Source organism: Battus philenor, unplaced genomic scaffold (genome assembly GCF_028537555.1).
Source record: "Battus philenor isolate CCGP_79_NKW_IND1 unplaced genomic scaffold, ilBatPhil1.0.hap1 SCAF_7, whole genome shotgun sequence".
Taxonomy (NCBI): Eukaryota; Metazoa; Arthropoda; class Insecta; order Lepidoptera; family Papilionidae; genus Battus; species Battus philenor.
The window spans coordinates 2,983,756-3,008,281 of record NW_027181737.1 but is presented as its reverse complement, the minus strand read 5'-3'; the positions used below and the strand labels follow the sequence as shown (position 1 = coordinate 3,008,281).

The 24,526-nt window shown below is 30.2% G+C and overlaps 1 protein-coding gene across 1 annotated transcript in view; it reads left to right on the top strand.

Moving 5' to 3' along the window:
* Positions 1 to 4,759: 4,759 nt before the first annotated feature.
* Positions 4,760 to 24,526, top strand: part of LOC137930998 (uncharacterized) — a 31,941-nt gene continuing 12,174 nt past the window's right edge. Inside the window, exon 1 of the mRNA XM_068774381.1 lies at positions 4,760 to 4,834. Within this exon, the coding sequence (XP_068630482.1) occupies positions 4,832 to 4,834 (3 nt within the window). The 5' untranslated portion in view covers positions 4,760 to 4,831. The remainder of the gene's footprint in view (positions 4,835 to 24,526) is intronic.

Genomic DNA, 24,526 nt, shown 5'->3' with positions numbered 1-24,526 from the left:
GCTTTAGGGGGCGAAAGTTTATAGTGTGGCGACCACAAGCCAGGAGTAGGGGGTGGCCTATACCTTGCAGTAGGCATCTATCGACTGACATGAAGTTGATGAAAAACAATGACAGTGTAATAGTTAGAAGGTTGCATTTGAATGTACATCGCAGATTCGATTTTCGATAGCCGCTTACTATGTTTGAATTGTATAACATTGTCATTATCTTCAAAGAGCAGTGATCGCCCAACCATAGAGAACTGAAATTTGCGATCATAGGTCACGAAATTGTTTCTTGGGATACAAAGTTATATAATTCATACTTTGTATATTAATTATATAGGCGACTGCTCACAAACAACTCACTATAGGATGGGTAGAAGTATCCTCTGCGTACTATAATACCACACTGCAATCACCTTTCATAGATACCTTTAGGAAAGGGCACATGGGCACATGGTAATGGTATGGGCGTTGCAATGGGCGTCTATGGGCTGTAGCTACGACGAACATGGTCAATATCAATTTTTTTTTGTTACAGTGTTCCTTATTCAATGTTTATTATTTTTTACTCGCGTTCATAGACGTATCTAGTTTTTCTTTGTTTGTTTTACCAAACATAATGATTATACTGAGCTACTCAGACCGGACATCTTATATCTAATTGATAAACGGTATGTCTTCCACCGCCATAATAATGATCGAGCACGAAGTACATTTATTTATCCCATTACCTAAATGTAATAAAATTGTTTTAATAAAAACAATTGGTATTATTTTTTATACACTGGAGGTCACGTGAATATTAAAATATTTTATATAATATCCCACGCTGTTTCTATTATGACTCAAATAAACGGTTCCATATAAAACTGTTTTTAATATTATATTACAAAACCTTATGTGTTTGTATTTAAATGAGGTTAAAACGGATTTAATAGTTATTGAACATTCTTCGGATTGAATTATAATATTTCAGGGACATTTTCTTAACGACCAGCAACAAATTAGTCTTAATATGCGATAAAAAATTCGACTAAGTTACTTTAATACATATTTATAATCTATGTGGATTTATAAGTTTTTTATTAAAACCTTGCCATGTACAAAAAATATGTAAAACTATATCGTTGAAAAGTTTAAGTAATTACAAATTAATATATCCTTTACCACTAAGCCTCCACTGCAACTTTTTTCACAAGTTTTTTTTTTTAAAAAAAAGAGCTGTTTTATTACAGATATAAATATAAGTGACATTTGGTTTTAAATTGATAGTGTCGAACACCAAAACAATGCATTAGCAAACGAAATTCTCTGATAGAAAAATTTCCCAAAATTCGACTGTTAACTTGCCTGATCATGCAGTTTGACTTGACAGATTAATTAAATTAACATATTTTTAATTAACTAAATGCAAATATTTTTATTTGTTCATAAATAATAATAACTTATGTCATATCATATCTGAATCAAAACCTTGTGAAATTCGTAACTATTAATTATTTTTGACATTTCACTATAATTATAAAAAATTTTAAAAAAAATTTTACGTTTAATATTTGTAAATTTTAAATGCGCAAATTTTACATATTGTTGTATATTTATTCATTTGTAGCTTCAAAACGGTCATGTTGTAAATCTGGGGGCCTCGTAACCCCATATATATCATATTGAGTACACTATTTTTACATATTTTATTTCTTTATTCCTTTTATTTTAATACTCTTCTTTAATTTTTCTTTTGAACTCACTTTATTTTGTTTATTTCTGGAATCTATAATAAACAGACAATATTTCTGTAATTTTTTTCTGCTCCCGTTTCTACATATCACAATATACACCAATCTAAGTTACTCTAATATGTTAAACTATTTTCTTTCTTAATTTTTTTAATACAGTTCGTACTTGACATTTTCTGACATTCCCTTTCATTTTTCCATACATTAGTCTCCGTTGCTCGTCATGTTTCCTAAACTATTGTACAGACATTGTTTTTCCTTTAATCTATTACATTGTTTAATCAATAATCAAATGAATCTCGATTTTATCATAGCCTGTGTTTTTAATGCATTTTTTAACACATTTAAGGAGTCTATGTTCTGCGGTGGAGATCCAACCGTTGATATTATGATATATATGTATATGTGTGTATATATATATATATACACATATATAATGTATGATCATTACTATCCACTACTTACATACGCGTCAGAATTCATTGTGTCAGTCCACAGAAGCCTACTATATACATAGGACTACCCCAAAAATATCTTTGAGAGGATATACCATTATCGCCATGCCTATTACAGGAAGCTGCTTCCTATTCTCTGGAAACTTGTTTGTAAGGAGTGGCAATATTATGTAACTAATGCAGAAAGTGTGAACTATATAAGTTTGTACCCCGGGAATCGAACTCGCTTTCTACGACCGCAAGTCCACCGCCTGGCTACTACTGCTCAAGTCTGTATTACGGTGTACCAATAATGTGAAAATAAATATCAAATTTAACTCTACACGAAATTGAGAAACACGCCGACACTCTAACCCCACCCGACGATCGTTTGTTTAAGGAAGTAAATAATTGCATAATAATGAAATAATCAAAGCCTTTAGAGATTCCAACATAAATTTCAAGGATGAGTGGACGATTTGTGGCTTGATTAAATATTATCACACATAACAGATGTACAAATGTAAGATATTAATTGAAATAAAAAAAACCTTTATTTTTATTTGTGATGTTTTAATTTGTCGATACTTCATTTTTTATTCAAGTTATCTTAATATCTTATATACTATTCAAAGATATTTTTAATCATAAATATAAAAGAATGAAATTTGAAATCTTTAACTTTTATAATTGAATTGAACAATTATTTTTTTTAACTCGTAACAAAAGGTAAATAAATGATGCAAGATAGCTTGCGAAGGATCTAACTTTAGTACTTGTGGATTTAAGAATAGTATGGAAAGCATTTAGTCTAATTATCTTTTTATTTGATAACCTCGAGGTCTTTCTCAAGAACCTTCACTAAAGCCGAAGCTTACTTCCACTGACCGCTAAGTTCGTTTCAAGGGACGCTTCATGGAAATAGAAGAAATGCATTTATAAGCAACAAATACTACATAGAAAGGCAGGTATCAACATAGCCCATCACATTAGCTTGTTGTAGTGGTAGTAGGCAGGCACAAGAAGCGGAAAAAAGAAGGCGATTGAAGCGATAGGTTTTGGAATGAAAACCTTAGACCGGCAAGTCTAGGACGACTATCCACAAGGTGAACAGATGAACTATTCTCAGGTGATGATATACTCTCGTATAAGAAATTCATTGGCTTATTTATAACGAATATAATACACTGTTATGAACGTTAAGAAAGACATTTTTATTAATATATTTATATGTTTAGAACAGGTATTTTACTGTTTGGTATTATAAAATTGGTAATAAATAGAAAAATTAATTCGTAAATGTAATTAAAAAATATTACATACGTATAATAAGCATCTTTTTATATTTTATCAACGACTAAGAGATCGTCGTCGATGTTTCGGCACATATACACCCGCTGCATGGTACAGGCTTTGCTCATAGATATCTATGGGGATATGTGCTATAATCGCCATGCTTGGCAGGCGGGTTAGCGATTGCAGTGTATTATAGTACGTCGAGGAGATTCGTTACATAATAAAGAACAGGTGATATATCTTTTTTATTTGACATTTAGTGAAACTTTCATTATAAATTTTTTCTCTCTTTTCAAATAAATTATTTCAGGAACTTTGCACACGGAACGGGTCACCAAGAAGTCTGTAGTCAGAACTAAAAACTATTAAGAGAGTAAATACTTATAAGTTACTTCTGCGACCGATCTGGTTTTTGTTCAGTGGCAATAGACAGTATGAAGCAAACTTTTTTATCGAGTATTTTTAACACTATCATTTGTAGGATAAAGACGTCTATTGGTAGACCTCTCCTATATATTTTCAAACCGATCAGCTGGAACCGGCCAGTATCCAGTATTATTCAACGACCATAACAAAGTCACACAGACCATCCACTGGAAATTTGTTTGCGAACAGTGGCAGTCTTATAATTAATTCACACTTTGTGAATTATTTAATATTGTATCCCGGGAATCGAACTCATAAGCTAGGATCGGAAGTATTAGTACTCTATCGCCAGGCTGCCATTGCTCAAGAGTTGGTTAAGTGGTACAAATTAAATATATAAAACAAACACAATTATTCACACTATTTACATATCGATTTTAATAAGATTTAAAATAAAAATTTCTGTCGCATTTCCCCAGCTGGACATAGGCCTCCGCCATAGGTTTCTAATAGAACCAGTTGGAATAGGCCTGCGCATTTTATATTATTACGATTTTACTTTAATAAAGCATTCAATATCTCTGTATCTAACTTTAACATAAGGTTAAGTTATATCTTAAGATATAAGGACATCGTGCTACTATAACGTTGTAATATAACCTTGATTTGTACAAAAATATTTCTTTTAACTTTATTAAGAATTTTTTTAAGGAAAATTAAAAGTTTGCTTTAAAATAATATAAATAATTATACAATTTGTTATTAGAAGCTCTTGGTGATATAATTCTTAGATAATAAATGTCCGAAATTTCTAACTTTATAATATGTGCGTTGCACTTGGAATGTTATTGCCATTAGCAAGCAAATTTCAGGCATACGCAAAGGATCGACAGCGTGCGAAGCTATATATGATAGCGGGGAGCCACAAGCGCATCAAAACGTGTTCGTCCCGCGACGACGTGCGTAGTGTTGTGTTGAATATGCAGTGTGTTTGCTAGTTGAACGACGGAAAATATGGTGAGCTTTTGTTAATTATTGCAACGATATATAGTGCTCTAAAGTAAAATTTACAACAAATATAAATAAAAAATATATATTTTATTAACTAATTTGTTTAAAATTATCTATTTATATAGTATTTATAGTGAAGTAAGAAAAGAAATTAATGTCAAGTTTTAGTCAAACATTATTTTTACGATCTTTGATTCTGAAAATTTTAAATATTATCACAGGTTTAATAACAGAATGTATATATATTTTATATATTAATCAATATTTGATTGCTGAACTGTTCGCTAAAAATATATAAAACAATCATTTTACCGAACATCTTTAGAATTTTTCTTTATTATAACTATCTCTCACCAGCTTCGAGATATTGTTCAACATTAGCTCATCCCCCTTAAAGCGTTTACCTGGCAAAACGAATATTTTAACAATATTTCAAATCTCCAAGCCTTTTGTTTACAGAGATATCCCCATGAGTCAGTACTTAGGTGAAAATTTTGTATATATATATATAAAATAGTTTTGGCATTAAACTTTTAGCATATAACATAATTTTATTTAACAATAATGATTTACCCTATTGGTTTTATATATGAATAACTTAGAGTGACCTCTATAATATAAATGCGTCATAAAAATTTAATTGAAATGTGATGAGTTACAAATAGCCTTCGTAAATATAATGGAGGCGTGCTAAAAATTACTGCTTATTGATCATAGAGCTTAAACAATGGTTTAAATGAACGATGGCACGTTAGATAAGCTACGCGGTGACTTTCGACCCTGCGGAGACGGCGATAGAGTCGCGGAAAACGAAGTCTATTTCGTGAAAGTGTTCGCGGACGATCTATGCGCATACGCAACGTCCACGTTGATAAAGACAACAATTTGCAATCGTTTGATTTATTGCGTTATTTCTTCTAAGTGCAGAGGATTTCATCTTTAAACATTACATATACATACTTATTTTCTAATTTATACATAAAAACAATATATAAATCGCTCAACTAGCTATGAAGGCCTCCCTGATAGGCGGCGATGACAAACAGGCGTTCATATCCCTTTGTAAAGAGATCGCCAAAAGGGCGATAGAAAGAAATAAAACAAACAGAGTATAAAAAGATAAATAGATTAAAAACGTAAATAGAAACAAAACTGTGATAGAAATAATTATAGAATAAGTAATAATGTGTAAAAAAAATGTAAAATAAAAATCTAAATCAAAAATGTAAAAAGAAAAAAGGAAGAATGAGAGACGAACAGAGCAAAAGGGTAAGAAAAAAGAAATGTGGTATAAAAGAATGGAATGAAAGATCATGTGAAGAATGGAAGCAGAGAACGGAAATAAAAAAAAAAACCATGTGAAAAAAAAAAATTGCCCAAAAAAGACCCTGTCCCACCACAAGATAGGGGTACGAGAGGCCTCCAATAGCGGGGGTCATCAAAAAAAAAAACTAGCTATGGGCTACATTTTGAAATAGATCGAATTGAAATGAGGAGATCTGTTGAAGTACAAAAGTAACCGATGGGCAGGTTATAGTGGCAGTGGATGGGCCAATTAGTATGCACAACACAGCCGCTGGGGCTTTAAGATTTTGATGAACCACGGATCGGGAAGCACAGCGAAGGTCGACAGATGACCTTGTTAAAGTTGATGAAAAGCGTTGGATGAAGGTTGTTCCTTACCGGTCTTATTGGAAATCTATGGGGAGGCTTGCGTTGTGCAGTGGATATCCTGCGGTTGAAATGATCATTAGAAATGTATTTTAATATAGACGACAAATCATCTGTGAATATTAATAAATATAAATGTAATAGTCTATTCCACATCTAACGACTGCACTGTCCATTGTTTTTGCAGTTTTTAAAAAAAACAATATTATTTAAATTAAAAGACATCGTTAATATTATACAATGCATTAACGAAAAAAATCTTTCAACGTATTATTTTTATTAAAATTGAATAATAAACTAACGTATAAATAAACCTTGAAAAATGTAAAAATATTAACAATTATTTCCACGAGTATATATATGGAAAGAGAGGGCTAGGCTAGAGAACGACTTAACCTATTTTATTCTTCATTTTTTAAATTAATATTAAAAAATATTGAATTTATAACTTAAAATAAATAAGAAGAAGTGATTATTGAAGCTTTGACGCGTTTGAAAATACGCTGTGAAATTCTACCGTTTGACATTTCGATTTGAAGTTCGAATTGATTATTCGTTGCTAAGAAAGGACGTATGTCGGGTCAACTATAATATTATGAACTAGCTATCAACCACCCACTTTGCGTGGCGTAAAATATAGAGATATATCCGTATATGACAAAAGAAACACATTCTGGCCAAGTTCTTAAAATTCGCTCTTAACTGTTTTCTAGTTAGGAATAGAAATATTCGTACAAAATATATGTATATATATATATATATACATATATTTATAGTTTTTTCTTTTGCACTCATATCAGTTGTTACACGCCCACTGCAACACTTAGGCCTCCTCCAAAGATTACAACAAAGCCTGTCTCATTTAACGACTTTCCGCGACCTTGATTTAGTCGTCGGCCATTCGGCCCTAAAGACCGTTAGCTGCATGGATGATGTGCTCCACCCGCTGCCACACAACTGTGACAACACTTTTATGTGAGAAACTAAGTTTTTTAATGCATATAGATACTACGAACACGTAAATAGTAACATTAAAATTGCTACTTATTCTAAACACAAAAATTATGTATTTAGCGCATTCAACCAATACGTTTCATTATTAAATTTATCTAATTCACATAAAATGTATAACAATATAAAACCTTGTTAACTTCTAATAAATTTTACATAGTACATTAATGAAACCAATTTCAAAATAGGCCAGGTCATTAAACGAACGACTAAATTGATTCGGATAGAGTCGTAAATTTTATTCGGAACTTATTAATATTTATATCAGTAGCATCAATGTAAACGTGAAACGGTTTTAATATGGTATGCATGTTAAGGTCAGTTCGCCAAATAAATAATAAAACTTTAAAAATATGTAAAAATACCATAGCATTTTACAAATACGACTTATATACCATGAAGGTAAAATACGTTGTCTGTCAAATAATTCATCAATAAGATGATTCATAAATATTTCAAATTTTCATTGAAATATTTTGCATACAATTTTTTACCAACGTATTTTAGTAATATACTATCATGTCACAAATATATAGAAAAAAGAGTTACATTTATAGTATGTAAGTAACAAAGTTTCCACATTCATCTGGAATATTAAGGCTTGTAGAATTTTAATATGAATATTCCTTTCATCAATAAAGGTCAACTACCGATCCTGACGCAAGGGGAGTCAAAAGGAGCGTTCATTAATTATACATACTTGTACAACAAAGCCTTAATATGTATAAAACATGACCAGATTTTTCAAATATTTATTTTGCGTCTTAAATATGATTCAGAATGGAATTTTTTCGATTTTTTTTAAATTTACATCTTTATTTTATCAACGTAATAATTTAGTCTTATCACAATGGTATTTATATATGTAAGAGTAATATATAAAACAAATAGATATCGAACTTTTACAATTGGCAACACTGTATCGACCAAAAATGCACTGCGCCATCGCTGTTCTTTCATCAAAACTATTTTTAAGAACCTTTGTGGTCTTATTTTTTGGAATTTATTCCATGAAAGGTAAATATAGTCGTGTGAAGGTAGGAAATATGCTATAAAATGCCATAAAATAAATGACTATTAGTGCCATTATTATAAATGGATACATTCAAACAACAAATTTGTCACAAAAATAATATACTTCGGTTTATAAAAATAATATTAATAATACGTAATTATATTGACAGGAGCCGAAACTTATGATTGTAATTGGCGAGTCATAACATATAAATGAATACTGATGGGTCAGTGAGTTTAAATAGATATATGTAGATATTTATCATGACCATGTTCGACTGTAAAGGGCACGATACCTGTCTATAACGCGAATGTACCAACTCTTAAACACAATTATTTTTAATACAACATAATATTATCTCCATTATATGGATGCTCTATTTGTCCACACTTAATTTTAGGTTTTATATCCTAAATTATAAGGATTTTCTACAAGAATCGGCAAACAGTATTTAGATTTTACACGTATTAATTTTGTAATACCAAAGCGTAATGTTTTATTATATTACGTAGATCAATATTAGCTCTAATGTAATTGTATGTTATTGAACTTTAAAATAAATGTAATCTTGTTAAAGAGATTCAAATAAATATATTATGTAATGGACCACGATGTGACAAATTATATAAAGAAAATTTAATAAGTTAATATTACTCTTAAAATCATATAATGAAAAAGTTATGACGCTCTAGGATAAAAGTTTATGCGTGCAATTCATTAATATTTTCCTCCCTCATCAATCACATAGGTCTGTGGAGATGGTTAAACTATGGCGCAATGCGAAGGCTGTGTTCGAAAGGTCGTGAAACTAAGATGGACTTAACCAATTTAATTAAAATAATTTTATGCCTGTTATCTTGAATTGAGTATAAACTTTAACTGTCGTTAATAATGTGTGTATTCGATATAGAGCTGGGCAATGGGTTACTTGATATAGAAAATATTTTGGGAAGGACACTATGTAAGAATCCTTGCCAATGACGTCGCTTGAATATTTCGTTTTCTTTAAGGCTATATATACGTAAATCTCATTGTATAAAACTTATTGTAAAGCTTTTTTTCAATATGCGTTTTTGTGATTTCTGTCTGCTTATTTTCAACAATAATTATACCTTGTGAGGTAGAGAGGAGTCAAAAATAAATACATTTAAGAAAAAGCTGACGATCAACCAAAGGCATGTATAAAGTTCCTAAGTTGAATTAAAGAACCTTAATTATTACCTTATCTTATCTTTATCTGAAATAACCAGTTAATTTCCTAATTAAGAATAACATTGGTTAAGCCAAAGTAAATGCGCTTTAAAAAATATAATAAAATAAAATAAAACATTTTGTGTATAGACGAAACGTATAGACGATGATATATTTTTATTAATCAAACAAAAAAGTATTTTTTAAATTGCATGTTCAAGTTGACCTTCAGGTTTTTGTAAATTTTCTTTGTTTTTTCGCGCTAAAAACGTTTCTAAAAGATTTCAATAACACAGTCGCAAGGTTATCTATTGGAATCGCCGTCATATCATCTCGAGTGTTTTGATTTCATTTAAAAAGTGTCATCGAAAAGTTACAGAGACTCCACTCTACAGATGTCCCCATAAAAATCCCAAGACGAGTAATATGGTCTTCTTAGTGGTTACTCAATGTGTTCCTCTTCAATATAACGTTTCTTCGTCTATTACTCACACAGCCTTCATGCTGGTATTAGATGTTTGACTAATGACCTCGTTCTGCTGAAACCATATAATAAAGTAGCACTGATTACGTTCTTGAAGCTGCAAGAAGGTATTTAAATTCCTACAGTAAAATATAATATAACTCAACATTTACTTACGAGTTTTTAGTAGTAAATTAGCAAAAATATATACATACAAATATATACATACAATGCAGTTTGCTTTTATATAATAACCGGAACTATCAAGTTCCGCAAAGTGTTTCTTTATCAAATAATATAAATGTTGATTGATTATATTCAATTTAAGGCTTTTATTATTAATGCTTTGTATTGTGGCGCATGGCGTGTTCGACCAAACATTTATCACTAACATGCTGACTTCTAAGTAAAAGACATCAACGAGTTACTGAAAATTATTATTTTACATATCATGCATTATTTGTTTCTTTTTTTTAAACAACTGTTTAATTCTTATTTACTTTGTTTATAAATTGTAAATTGAAATATTTTAAGAACGGTTCTAAAATTCGCCAATATCAAGACTACGGAATCATGATCAGTGGTAGCATTGTGAACTTGCACATTGACAACATTGGCAGATTGCGTAAACGGTTTTCGTGAGATTAACTTACTTTTAAATATTGTTAATATTTACTTTTTAACTTCGTCGTTCTGTTTTTGTATATGTAAATGAACATATATTTACATAAGTTGAAGCTTTAAAATAATAAATAGATAACTAAATATAAACTGTGTAATAAAAGTTTTTAGAGTCGTAACGTTGTAAAATAACGTTAACGATAACATTTAAATATTCTGACTTCATATATACATATACAGATGTATCAGATGTTTTACATTCAATAAGAAGCATTAAAATCGCTTTAGTGTGCAGGAATATTTTAGCTGATAGATATTGACATGCGTTTTATCATCATCATCATCATCATATTAGTGAACAGAAGCCTACTACAAGGCATAAGTCTCCGCCAAAGATCACCACGATAACAGATCTTACGTTGCCTGCGTTCAGCTACTTGCGTTTTCGGTGTACAAAGTGTAAATAACTTATTTTATGCCAGACATTATTAGTACGTACTAAATATGATTTTAATTTAATGTATTTCATTATTTTATTTATAGAATTTAAGTAATATTTCTAAATTAACCAAATTATCCTTAGCTATTATGTCTTTAATCTTCATAGAAATGTTTATTTTTTTACAATTTAAAGTTGTTCTTGACCACGAACATTATAAATGTATGAGACTATTTATAATATTGTTGCTATTATTAAATATATAAAAGATCATTTTTAATATATTTTAAAATAAGTTACTAGCGCTATCAACATATTTGAATATATTTAGTTTTTCTATAGTCTTCACTTATTATAAACTTAAAACTATGATCGCTTGTTAATAGTGCAAAATTTCGCTTGGTGGGCCACCGAAGGCATTCAGACCTCGTTTTAGGTATCGAACCTTGAAGGCTTCCGCGATAGCCTCAGCTAGTGCAAATACTTATTATTTTCATAACCAAATTTAACGGTAAAAGAAGATAAACGTGTTTTTTTGAAAAATAGCTTACTTTCAAGAGAGCACAAAATAAAACCAATATGGCATATCTAAAACTTGTATAGAATAAGTAATTTTAAAAAGAAGCCGTCGATAAGTAAAAGGGAAAAAAGCTACATTCTTATTGTGTTATCTCCACATTAGATATTCGTCTAGTTATCAAGGACAGTATATAATATGCCAAAAACAATTCTATGTAAACCGCAAAAAGTTTAAAATTTAACAAACCTGCAACATGATATTAAAAAACTAATCTATTGTTTTTTATTGAAAACAGTGAGGATTTTTATTAAATAATTCCGTCAAAGGTCAAAAGTTAATAAAATATATTGAATTTGACCAAAGGCAATATCAAACGATTATCTTTACAATTCCGCGTTCTTTTGGTTTTACATTGTAGGAATTTTTTATAATACTGTACCATAAATATTTTTGTAAATATGACCGTTGTTCTATGAAAAGGAATATTTATATTTAAACAATACGGGACCGCATAAAAATTATTTTAGTTATCATAAATAAACTAAAAGGTTACTTATAATAGCACAAAATTAATTTAAATTTAAAATAACTCGAAGTAAAACTCTTTATTATATACTCTAGAAAATATATACATAGTTGTATAATAGTGTACAAAAATGCACAATAGGCGGTCTTATCACACAAGGCAATTTCTTCCAGACAACCATAGCATAGAAATAGTCGAGAAATAGAATCAGGTAGTTAATGTGTACTTATGTACAAATATACATACATTTGTACGTAGCATATGTACTTATAATAAAGAAAGTATAATACTTAATTATAAATACAATAATAAATAAAAACATCAAACTGACATGGATCTCATAGGCCTCAGAAAGAATGAAATAACAGAGAAAGAAAAAAATGAATTAAAGGATAAATAATCAATGGTGGCGTAAATATTTCTTAACCATTTTCTAAAAAATAAAATTTCGTGTTTGATCCATTTTTATGGCGATTTTTGAGTTGTCTATGCCTTGCAGTGGGCGTCTATAGGCTGGCGAGATGACGATAGTACGTACCTTTCATAGATAAGAATTAAAGAGAATAAATCTTCACTATTCTTTAGGAACTTTTAACGAAAAAATTATTTTGGTACAATTAAAGATTTTTTTGTTAATTACGCACGCTAATACTAAAAGATTGTATACTTTAATTTAAGTTTCAAATAATATAGATTTTAACTATTTTCAGTTTATATAAATTTAGATTCTTTGAATTAGAATTACAAGACATATTTAATTACAGATTAAAAATAATTATAAAAATAAATAAAAATACTATTAAATGGAATTGATATCATATTGATGTAAATAACATTTGCTTTCATCGCATGGCTGAGAAACCAGTGTTTAAAATATAAATATGGTTTAGTCATAGCGTTTTCCGTGTGAAATATAAATTGTTAAAAAGTGTATTTTACACAAAATGATGGGAATCGGACCCCGGCTCTTGATCCTAAATCCTTAAACACTTTATTACCACTGTGATATACAGGTAAAGGAAACTAGACGTACCAAACCGGTTACCTGGCTTTTGACATTCATATGTCTTTAGTTTGCTAAATAATCGTCTGAATTTCTCAATATTTAACACATAATGAAATAACTAGTACTTCCAACTGGATTTTTGATTTTTGGGTTAGGTGTTTTTATACAATAGTTTATGTGGTCACTGACCATGGGATTATAAATCTATGTATATATTTTTCAGCTTGTACAATAAAGAGTATTAAATTTAAAAAAAATACTGACCATAACCAAACGATAGCATTCTTAAGAGCAATCAACAACCAACAAGTCTCGAATAAATTGCACAACAGTGTATACCTTGACGTTGGCAGTTGATTGATATGTAAATAATATTTAAATAAGTGCTGATGAAGACGTGGGATTCATATATTTGTGTCCATTTAATTATACTATAACCATGGTCACAGTCGTACTACAATTTGTTCACATATAACCTAAAACTCCTCGCTTCGTCTCTTCGGAATTTCAATATGCAATTTATTCAAATTATTATTAGATTAGCTGCTGGCTTCATACCGTCAAAAGTATTCTATCTCATTCAGACATTAAAATTAAATAAAAACAAGTATATTAAAGTAAACACTTTATTGATATATTTAACGTCTATACTTCGTACATGGGAAGACTTTAATAATAATGTTTGATTATTTTTTCACACCTAACGAATACGCTGAATGCAGGCCGCTCCCAATAGGACCTATTGGAAATGTAAAAAGGATCTATGTATATTAATAGATCTCCTATGTCTGAAATAATGATGAGATTCAAATTAATCGAGCTAAAAAACCTTTTTGTGAACAATACAAAAGGCTTTAATAGTAAGATCACAGAAAATATTCAGAGGGCTTCGAATGTAAAATTTTACAATTATCTCAAAGAACGCCTAGAGACAAATATGTTCGCTCAAGGGTATTTCAATGTTAATTAAATATATAATTTTATATCCGATCTTTTCGGGCATTAATAAATAATGTGGTCATCCTGAAATACGTTTAACTTATTTACTTCTTCTTCTTTCTTCTACGTTTTTTCATCTTCTGCTTTTTGGACCCTGTGGAATCCTATACGCCTATCCTCCTATACGCCTGCTCCATATGTCGCCTTTCCGCGACATTTACTATGTCGTCAGTTCAACTAGTGTGAAGCCTATCTATAACCCCTCTGCTTATCTATGACCCGTCTGCCGGCTCAAGGTTACCAGTCGAGAACCTTCCGCCCTTTTGCTTGTAATGAAATGCAATAGATCAATAATCTTTTTTTTTTAAACCGGACTGTCATTGCTTCCGAAATGGAATTCGCAGATTCCGCGATAAAACCTCTTTTAAAGTAGCAAGATCTAAAGTTTCCGGGGGAGGCTGTACTCGGGTCACTACATACTACCTATTTAACTGGATTGGAAGGCCGCCGAGCTCTTAGAACGCTTCAGTGAACGCTTCATGAAGTGACCAGGGTCAAGGCTGTCACTTTTCGATAATACCTGCGTTCTAAAACCCTTAATTTTATTTCATTATATATTGGCATTGGCATGTAATATAATCAATACATTTATTCATCATAAATTTACAATATTTAGTTAGATTTATTATTAAAATATAATAAATAGTTAGATTAATGTAGATTTAATTCGTAATTTTAATTTAATTTTGTTCATGAATAAATAATAATCATAAATCAAAGGCTTCGAAATCATGATGCCTAGTCCATGAATATTTTGGTTTGGTAAGGTCGAGTGTCCACCTTGTAGGAGATAATCTTACCCTGCGCTTGTTGGTCTGAGGTCTTCACTACAGAACCTTCAGGACCCATCTTCCATCTTTCTCCGTCCTATCTTTGCTCGTGGCCTGCCTACTTCCAATATAACTTGCCTTGCCAATTCGCTGGGCTATATTTGTCACTTTCGTAAGAAACAAATATTTTATATATGTATATACACTATATATATATATATATATATATATATAGTGTTTCACTAATCCAGTAAATTTATTAAACGTAGATAACAAACTAAACTGATCTATCTTCTGAAAAATCAATGCAAAGCACTCTAAAGACTGGTTGAGAAAAAAAAAAGTTTACCTGTTGCAACACGCAAGTGCAATTTCGACACGACAGAAAAAATCATTAGTGCTCGACCCCGACACCTCGCTGTCGATGATGACATCGTCTGACAACTAATACAAAATAACTATCAGCGGGTGACCTGCCGCAATAATACATTCGTTCAAATATTCAAAATTGCAAGTTACGTTGATAAATACGTCTCCGACACAAAACAAACATTTTCCTCCCCGTGTCTGTACAATAGGACTGTTGAATGCAACGTAACAGAAGATTCTGTCAATAGTACCGCCCAAGCGATAAGCTTACAGCGGATCTTCTTGTAGTATTTCAAGGTATTTTTGCTACTCGATAATCATCTAATTAATTACACTAAAGATCTCATCAAAAAAACATATTTTTATAAATTAATACTTATATCATAATAAAGCAGAATTAGGCACCAATCCTCCCACTTTATTGCAGTTGCAGTTCCTTCTTATGGCCGTCTCGAAGAAATAGCTATCAGCGAGATATTAACACAATTACGATAACACTTTTTTTATTTTTTTCTGTATGTTAGTAATAGAGTTATTCATCTACATAATTCATCTAATAACTTTTAAAATTATTTCTGCATTTAAAATAAAGAATTTAAAAAATTAAGGTATTATACGTCAAAAGAACAATGTTAAAAATGTTTTAAAGAAACTCGTATAAGCTATAAGGTTTCCGGATATCCTTGATTTAAGGAAAGTCTACAAGAAACTCGATAAATTTCTTCAATACAGTCACTAAAAACAATTTATTTTGGGCTACATAATTATTCAAAAAATTCTTTAGACTTAAACTTGAAGACTAACTTGCCTGTAATTTGTATTTTAATTTCCACGTTAAATATTAAATTTCTTGACTTAGCAACTTATCAATTAGACCCGCCATATTTTAGTTTGCCGAGGCATCCACAATGCGAGATATACCTAACGATAGTTTTGTTTTTAGTGTGTTTTGTTCAAGTGTACAGTCGTGCATATAACCGTTACCTTTAATAAATTTAATAAATTGAAAGATGAAATAAATAATTTTTGACATTTTCAAATATTTTTTAAAATTTACTTCTGGAATTATATTTAAGTCCAATTGTAGATATTTTTTTTAATTCAAGTACACACCATAAACACATACAGATAAACATAAAGCACATTGAATATAGGTAGTTACATAGTCACTCTAATCAAATCATTATAAATAAAAAAAAACATTACAATTGTATTAACTAAATTCATATACAGTAATAGTGAAACCTATAAGAAATAGTTTTCCATGGCGTTTCTTACGAATTGTTAATTTAATTAAAAAATATGTACATTACATTTAATAATTTCTATCACGACTGTACATAGCGGTAAATGTGTACGTGATACAAGACGGTAGCTTACTTATTGCGACACGTGTGTTGGTGGTCGGCCAATTTCACTTGGCAACGATAAGTTTTAACAATTTCATATGTCCTTTTTGATTTTACTGATTGAAAAACTCTGGATTTACTTGATTAGACTTAAATATATTTTATGATTAGGTCATTGACATTAATTCTTAGAGATATAGCTTTTATCTTTGTATAACTTATATATGATGGTTGAAGACCTTCCATTTGGTAGACCGACGACATTGTTAAAGTCACGAGAAGCCGTTGGATGCGGACTGTACTAGACCAATCATCTTGACGATTTTCGGGGGTGGCCTATACCTTGTATGCGTCTATCGGCTGGTGAAGATGATGATAATGAACCTGTGTATTGTAAGAAACGTAGATTAGCCATTCACCTAATTCAATATTAAGAGGTAAGCTACAAAAAATTGTTATATATATTTGTTGACCTAACTTTTCAGTTTGAATTATTAATTCTAAACTTCTGTGTATGACAAAAGAAAACAATTTCATTGAAACTATTATCAAATTCAGCTATCCTAAATATAACATACTTCAACCTAAAATAAGAAGATACAAAAATTTATATGATGACTTAGACAATCTTTTTACACACAGTTAAACTTTTTTAATTTATTATCGGACACCGACCAAGGAGTTTTAAATAAAAGAGTACACATAATTATTTATAGCATCACATGTTTATCGACTTTTTGAGAAAAATTATAAGTTTTTATGAATTATTATCACTATCTTATATCACAACATGCGTCATACGTGCGGTCATTTGGGCTGCATTGATCATCCAAAAGGATTCACCTTGAATTAATAAAATATATCCTTTGCGCAATATTTAAATATGATATAATAATATAGTAAAGATTTTAATTACTCTTAATTATTAATTAATCACAGTAAAGTTAATTAACATTATCTATTTACTGCATGCATATAATAATCACATAATATGTGCATTGGAATAAAAATAAATTATTAACAAAATAAATGTTACAAAATTATTAAACGTTAATAATTAGAAAATTTTTATCCAATTCAAAAGACTTGTAGGTTTTTCATTTGTTAAATACAAGTAGTTGACCATTTCCATAATACTTTGACCAATAAGAAGCGAATCACAATTATCATTTTAGCCGTGAGACGTCCACTAGTGGACATAAATCTTGCCCATAGTTTTCCATTAAGACCGGTTTCCTACGTTGCCAATCCATGGTCTCCACTATAGAACCTTAATCCCCCAGCGGTCTTCTGTTCTGCGGACTATATAGCCTGCAGATGCCACTATAATTCCTTTACGGGTCTCCTAATTCCACAAAACCTCGTAAAGAAACCCCATGCAAAATCCTTTCAAAGTCTATCTGGCCCAGAACGACAAACCATTTTTAGTTTCCATATGTAACAGAATAAGTAATAATCGCATTATTAAATTAATTATATTCGACCAGAGAACAACTAAAAATTTTAAAATTACATTTAAAAACCATTCGCAGATAATTCCTCGTACCGGCTTGCGTAAAAACCGGCATAAACCCGTACCCATCTTCTGTACCGGCTAAATACATAAATTATCGATGTCCGGCCGTAAAGGTCGCGCTTCGCAAAAACCCTTAAAAGTTGCAAGTTATACGTCATGCTGGTGTCTTGCAACAACATAGGCAGACCCATGCCGAATGCCTATACATCGCATCATCTACATGTAATTTACATTAAAACAGAATACATTAACTGGTATATATATTAATAAAAACGATCAATTAATACTGTAGCGGTGATGTACATAAAAATAATATCAAATCAGTTTGGATTATTATTGTGTGAATTTGATTAATTAAAAATTTAATCATTACGCATTTAGATATTACATTTGATATTATGATACTGTATTTATAATTTTACCAATTATATTAAAGAAAAGATAAAATTGAGAGATTTGACACAGAGTTATTTTTCTGAAATAGTGAAAGTATATAGGTTCCTCCAAAAATATCTCTCGTAAATAATACATTGTTAACATACTTTTATACTATATTTAAACATTAAGGTAATGATTCATTTGCTTGTGTAACTTATTATTAAATACGAATTACGTAGGAAGACGGTCGCAGCGAAAGCGATTCGTCGCGACGACCTTGTAAGAAAAAGTTCAGAATCCTCATCACAATCTTACAAAGGTATATAGTAGATATGTATAGTTATTTTCGATTGTTAAAAAAATAATTATAAAATGTTATGCTCAAAAGACGCAATTATATAAGATAAAATCAACAATTATTACACTATTATAAATAAATATTACATATTTAATAAGCATATTTTAGTCGGTGTAATTAACATCGCTGTAGTATAAAATGGGTTATTAAAATGAGTGAAACACAAACTTTCAATCATGACCCTGCAGGCCTGTTATCATAGTACATATACTTTATGTAAATGTGACCTATATACCTTTATGCTATACTCTCTATATATATAAGATCACAGACCGGTAAGCAAAGCGTAGAATGTCAGCACTAAAATGGACAGACGACCTTGTTAAGGTCGTTTGAAGAAGCTATATGCAGGCTTTATCCAACCGGTCCTGTTAAAGACTATGCGGAAACCAGTACTGGGTCAGCCCCATCGCTAAAACGATGAAATAATATATATATATAAATATATATATATATATATATATATATACATATGTATATATATTTATGTATATATATATATGTGTATATATATATATATATATATATATATATATATATATATATATATATATATATATATATATATACCAAACATAGTAAACTCACTCTGTGTTCGGCACTAATCGGTGTAATATTACACCTGAGGATGCCCCGTGGAGGGGTGTAACACGTGTTGAGTGATATGCCCATTGTTATTTCTAGAAATATAAAATCTAGAAATCACATATATATATATATACATATATGTATATAACTTTGTTATATAAACCAACTGACGTCTTTTGCATGCATATTCTTTGTATTTTTGACTTCCGTTAACTATATCGTCGGTTGACCTATATGTTTATATATAATTATTTGAAAGTATTTATTATATATACAATTTATTTTAAAAAAGTTGTTTATTATTTTTCTATTTACACACCCATTTGTTATATCTACATCGCTTTAAGTTGACTGTCAGAAAATACTTATAAGGCTTTAAGTCCGCTATTATATACAGAGTGTAAAAAAGTATAAATGAATAGGGAAATAACCTAGATACGTTTTTCTAGACAATAATGAAGGCAAAGATCACAGGGCACAACACAAAGATACTATTTATTTTCATTTAATATTCTTTATTTTACACACTAGAAAATATATATATAGTTACATTATATTAAAAAAGTACGATGGGCGGTCTAATCACAAAGGCTATTTCTTCAAGATAATCACATTATCAGGAAAAAGTCGAAGTATAAATAATAGGCAATTAACGTGTACATGTAGACAAAATATACATATATAGAAACATAAACACATACACAGGCATACGTACATATACCATACATACTTATAATAAATACTATAAACACAATAAAATTATCAAACTGACTTGGATTGCACTTGCCTTGGAAAGAATGAAAAGAAAGAAATGAAAATAAATAATTATTGGTATAATAAATATTTCTAAACCATTTTCTTACGCAAACAAATCGTAAATAACATTATAGATAGAATAAGCAAATAGGTTTATTATAAAAAAATAGGAGAGAAAATACCAAAAATAAAATGTAAATAACAAAAAGATATGTAAGAACAGGTAGTAATATATAAATAGTAATTTATAATATACACTCTAGGAAAAATTTAAATAAAGCAGGGATTAATGTACAATTTATCTTATATAAAAGGTACATAAAAAATACTATAAGAAGGTCATAAAATCATATAAAACTAACAAATAATTCATACTAAAATTTTCCGTTATTTATTATTCTCTGCGGGATTCTTGATATTTGTATAATTTACATACGAATGCACCACCTTGAAAAATATTTCATATATTAATAGCTTAAATGGCTGTAGCAATTATATTCAAAGGCGAAAACGCAAAGGCAACATATTTCTATTAATGAATTCTCTTAAACCTCTTAAAGTATTTAGAAATCGTTTTATAATGAACCACAATGGTGAAAACCTTCGGAACTAAGGAGGAGAAGCCAATTCACCGATGCTTTGCAACACTCCCTACATCTCAAATGGAAATTGGCAGGTCATGTTACAAGGTTCAGCAAAAAAAATTGTATACTCCAAACTATTTAATGGTCGGGGCCCCTAGACAACTGAAGTAGAGATAGACAACAAAAAAGGTGAGCAGACGATGTGTCTGCACTGGCTGGTGCTGATTGGATGACACAAAAGGCCCAGGACACAAAGACTTGGCACAGGTTGGAAGAGGATTCTATCTAAATAGGATTCATACAAGTAAATCAGGACCAAAAATAATTAAATGTAATTAGATTTAATTCCAATTTAATTGTGTTCAAATATGTAAACTATGGCAAATTTATTTGGTATGAAATAAAGAAGCTATATTGTTATTGAATTCGATAATGATAGAACTAGATAATGAACTAGGTTAAAAACATAGCCTAGCCATGAAGAATTGAAAGGTTATTTTAAACCGTAAATATTTTCTGTCTTACATTACAACAATTAATATTATACATATACCTTTTTTGCAATTGCATTATAGTGTAAAATATATAAATTGAGGCTATTGGTTATAAATATACCCTTTTAATAGTTTTATTATTTATTTCCAATCAACCTGTATGCATGTAAAGTATGCATATAGTAGTTTCAGCCCATATACGCCCGCTATATAGCATAGGCTTTCTCTAAAGATATATAAGTGGATATATCCTAATAGCTTTCCTTGGCAGACGGGTTGGCGATGGCAGTGTAGTATTATATGCATAATATGCAGAGGACACAGTTCCCCATCTTCTGGATACTTGTTTTGTGAGCAGTTGCAATCTTAAAAAAAATAATGCACAAAGTGTGAATTATATAACATTGTAAATGCATGTATGTATATATAATTACACAATAGGATGGTTAGTATACTACATATATATAATTATGTCAAGTTTTTTTTAATGCTCTTGTATAATATTGGTTCTGCACCGAACAAATGGTAAACCGTCATAAAGTGCCATCGGCATTTAGGTAACTGTTATACTATCTTATATAATAATATATACATATATAATTATATTTCGATTGAAAGAAAATAGTGAAATTAACGTAAGGATATTACAAAACCATTCCATTAAAGCTTTTTAATTGCAATGATAAATTATTAAAAATCCGTCACTTCATAATTCACAGACAAGTTTTCCAGAGAATGAGTAGCATCGTTCTCTCTTGATCATAATACTACAATCGCTAGCCCGCCTGCCAAGTGTGGCTTTCATGGTATATCCCCCATAGATATCTTTGGGAAGGCTTATACCTTGCAAAAGACGTTTATGTGCTGAAACAACAAAACAACAGATATTACTTAAGCTAAAATAAATCTGAATAATTTTATTTACAATTCGGCAGTACCTAGTGTAAATCAGTTGAATTTTTAATTCAGTTTACAATACACTAACCGTGAACATATAAAAATGTTCCATGGAATTTAGGTTAAAGGTTAAACAATCATGTTCCTCAATAGAGGTGCGAACAGATTATTAATTTTAAACTTTAAGCTCGCATCTTTGAAAGGTGACGTAAGTATTTGAAAACGGAAGCGACTGTACGACTTGTATGTACTTAATAAAGATATTTTTTGTACGACAAGGATGTTAGAGGTCCGTATTTATTTTTCCGCGTTCGAATATTCGACTAATCTCACCTCACATTATGATTAAAATTATCGTGATGGTGTTATGTCGCTTTGTTTATACGTGAGGGGTCACAAACCTTTTATGCATATATATTGAAAAGTTTATGTAAGCAAATATTACGAATATAATTAATTTATTAAAAAGTTTAATAAAAAAATCGTTGTAAAACATATCCCTGTCCCAAAAATAACATAGTGAACTAGAGGCCCACAATAACTGGGACCAAAAAAAACCTTTTTCTTATAAATACACTAATAATATAATTTCTTATTATTGTAAGAAGAGCGCGCAAATAAAATTACTGTGAAAAAATTATTAAATGAAATAAAACAACCCTGTCCTTCTCAAAGATATACAAGAGATACAAGAGACCCCTATTAGCGGGGGCCATAAAAAACATTTCTTTTTAATATTAACTCGTGTATAATTTATTATTATTTTATATATTTATAAAGTAATTTAATTTTACATGTAATCATTTATACTGATCACTTTCGTAAGTCATGAGAAATAAGCCAGATAAGTCCTAGTTGGTAGCCATTAAAATTGAGTTGATATGCTTTATAATGACATTCAACTTAATGCTTTAAATGTTCTAAATTTAAAAATCCAATTGTTTCTTTTATAAAATATTTTTAAAATTCTCCTTAATACAATAGTTACAGGAATTCAATTACAAGCCAAAAATTCTTTATGCTATAATAGCATTTCGTACATATAACATGAAACAGTTACACTGCTATACACATGATATACTAGCAAAATAAATGTAAATTTTTTGGATTAGTCTTTACTAGAGGAAGCAGGGTGCAGAGGACGTCTAGCCTATAGCCTTTGTTTAGGGTAACGAAGCTCGATCGTCCTCTCGCCACTTCCCGAAGAATCCACCTGATTTAGAATGCCGTCAAATCCATAAATTGCTATGGCAGACGCTCCTTGAAGTGACTGGACTCATAGGTCTATAAATTGCTATGGCGGACACTCCATGATGTGTCTAGGGTCAGAGATCCCTAAGAGACTTGGGTTGACACTTGTCAATAATAACCGTTTGGCATCGCGACACCATGTAGCCTGAGAGGGCTGAACCTCGACTTAGCAGGTTGCTATTGGATAATAATTGTGGTGGAAGGAACTCCAGCGTCATGTGCCATTACATAAAGCACGAGGAGTGTACGAAATCAAAAAAAAAATCAATTAATATTGCTATCGTCGCTCACGCGTTTGCTAGATTGTGTAAACGGTACCCAAAACTATACAATAAGTTCCATAATATAGAGGGGGCCACTAAATATTTTATCTGTTCCACAATTATATCAAAAAAATTCCTTAATAATGGATTACATCAATTATATTGTAATTAATAATAAAAAAATGATTTTTACATTCAACCAAAGGTTTGCAACACTGACTTAAATACCAGCACCAAAGGCGATATGACATTGATGCGAAGTCTGGGTCATATGTTTTCGCAAATGACTCCATTCAATTTCAATTGTTCTATTGTGTTCTTAAATTATAATTTAGATTGTATGACGTTAACTGTGTTTAATAAGAACGTAACATATAACTATATACAGCTTGATTGGTTATATGAGAAAAAGATTTAAAGTGGGGTGAATGTATAGCTCGAAACACCTTAAACCTGTTACACCTGTTTCCATTTACTCTATTTAAAATAAACGAAAAACTCTGTAATGAGTTACGTCAGTTTATTTTTTCTATTGATGTGCGACTAAGCCTCAAATTCAGGCAGTACTGTCTTCAGACACAGATAGTAAAAACACTTAATTTCATTACACATTAAACCCAATTTCGATACAGGTTTTTCTTACTATGATATTATAATGTTATT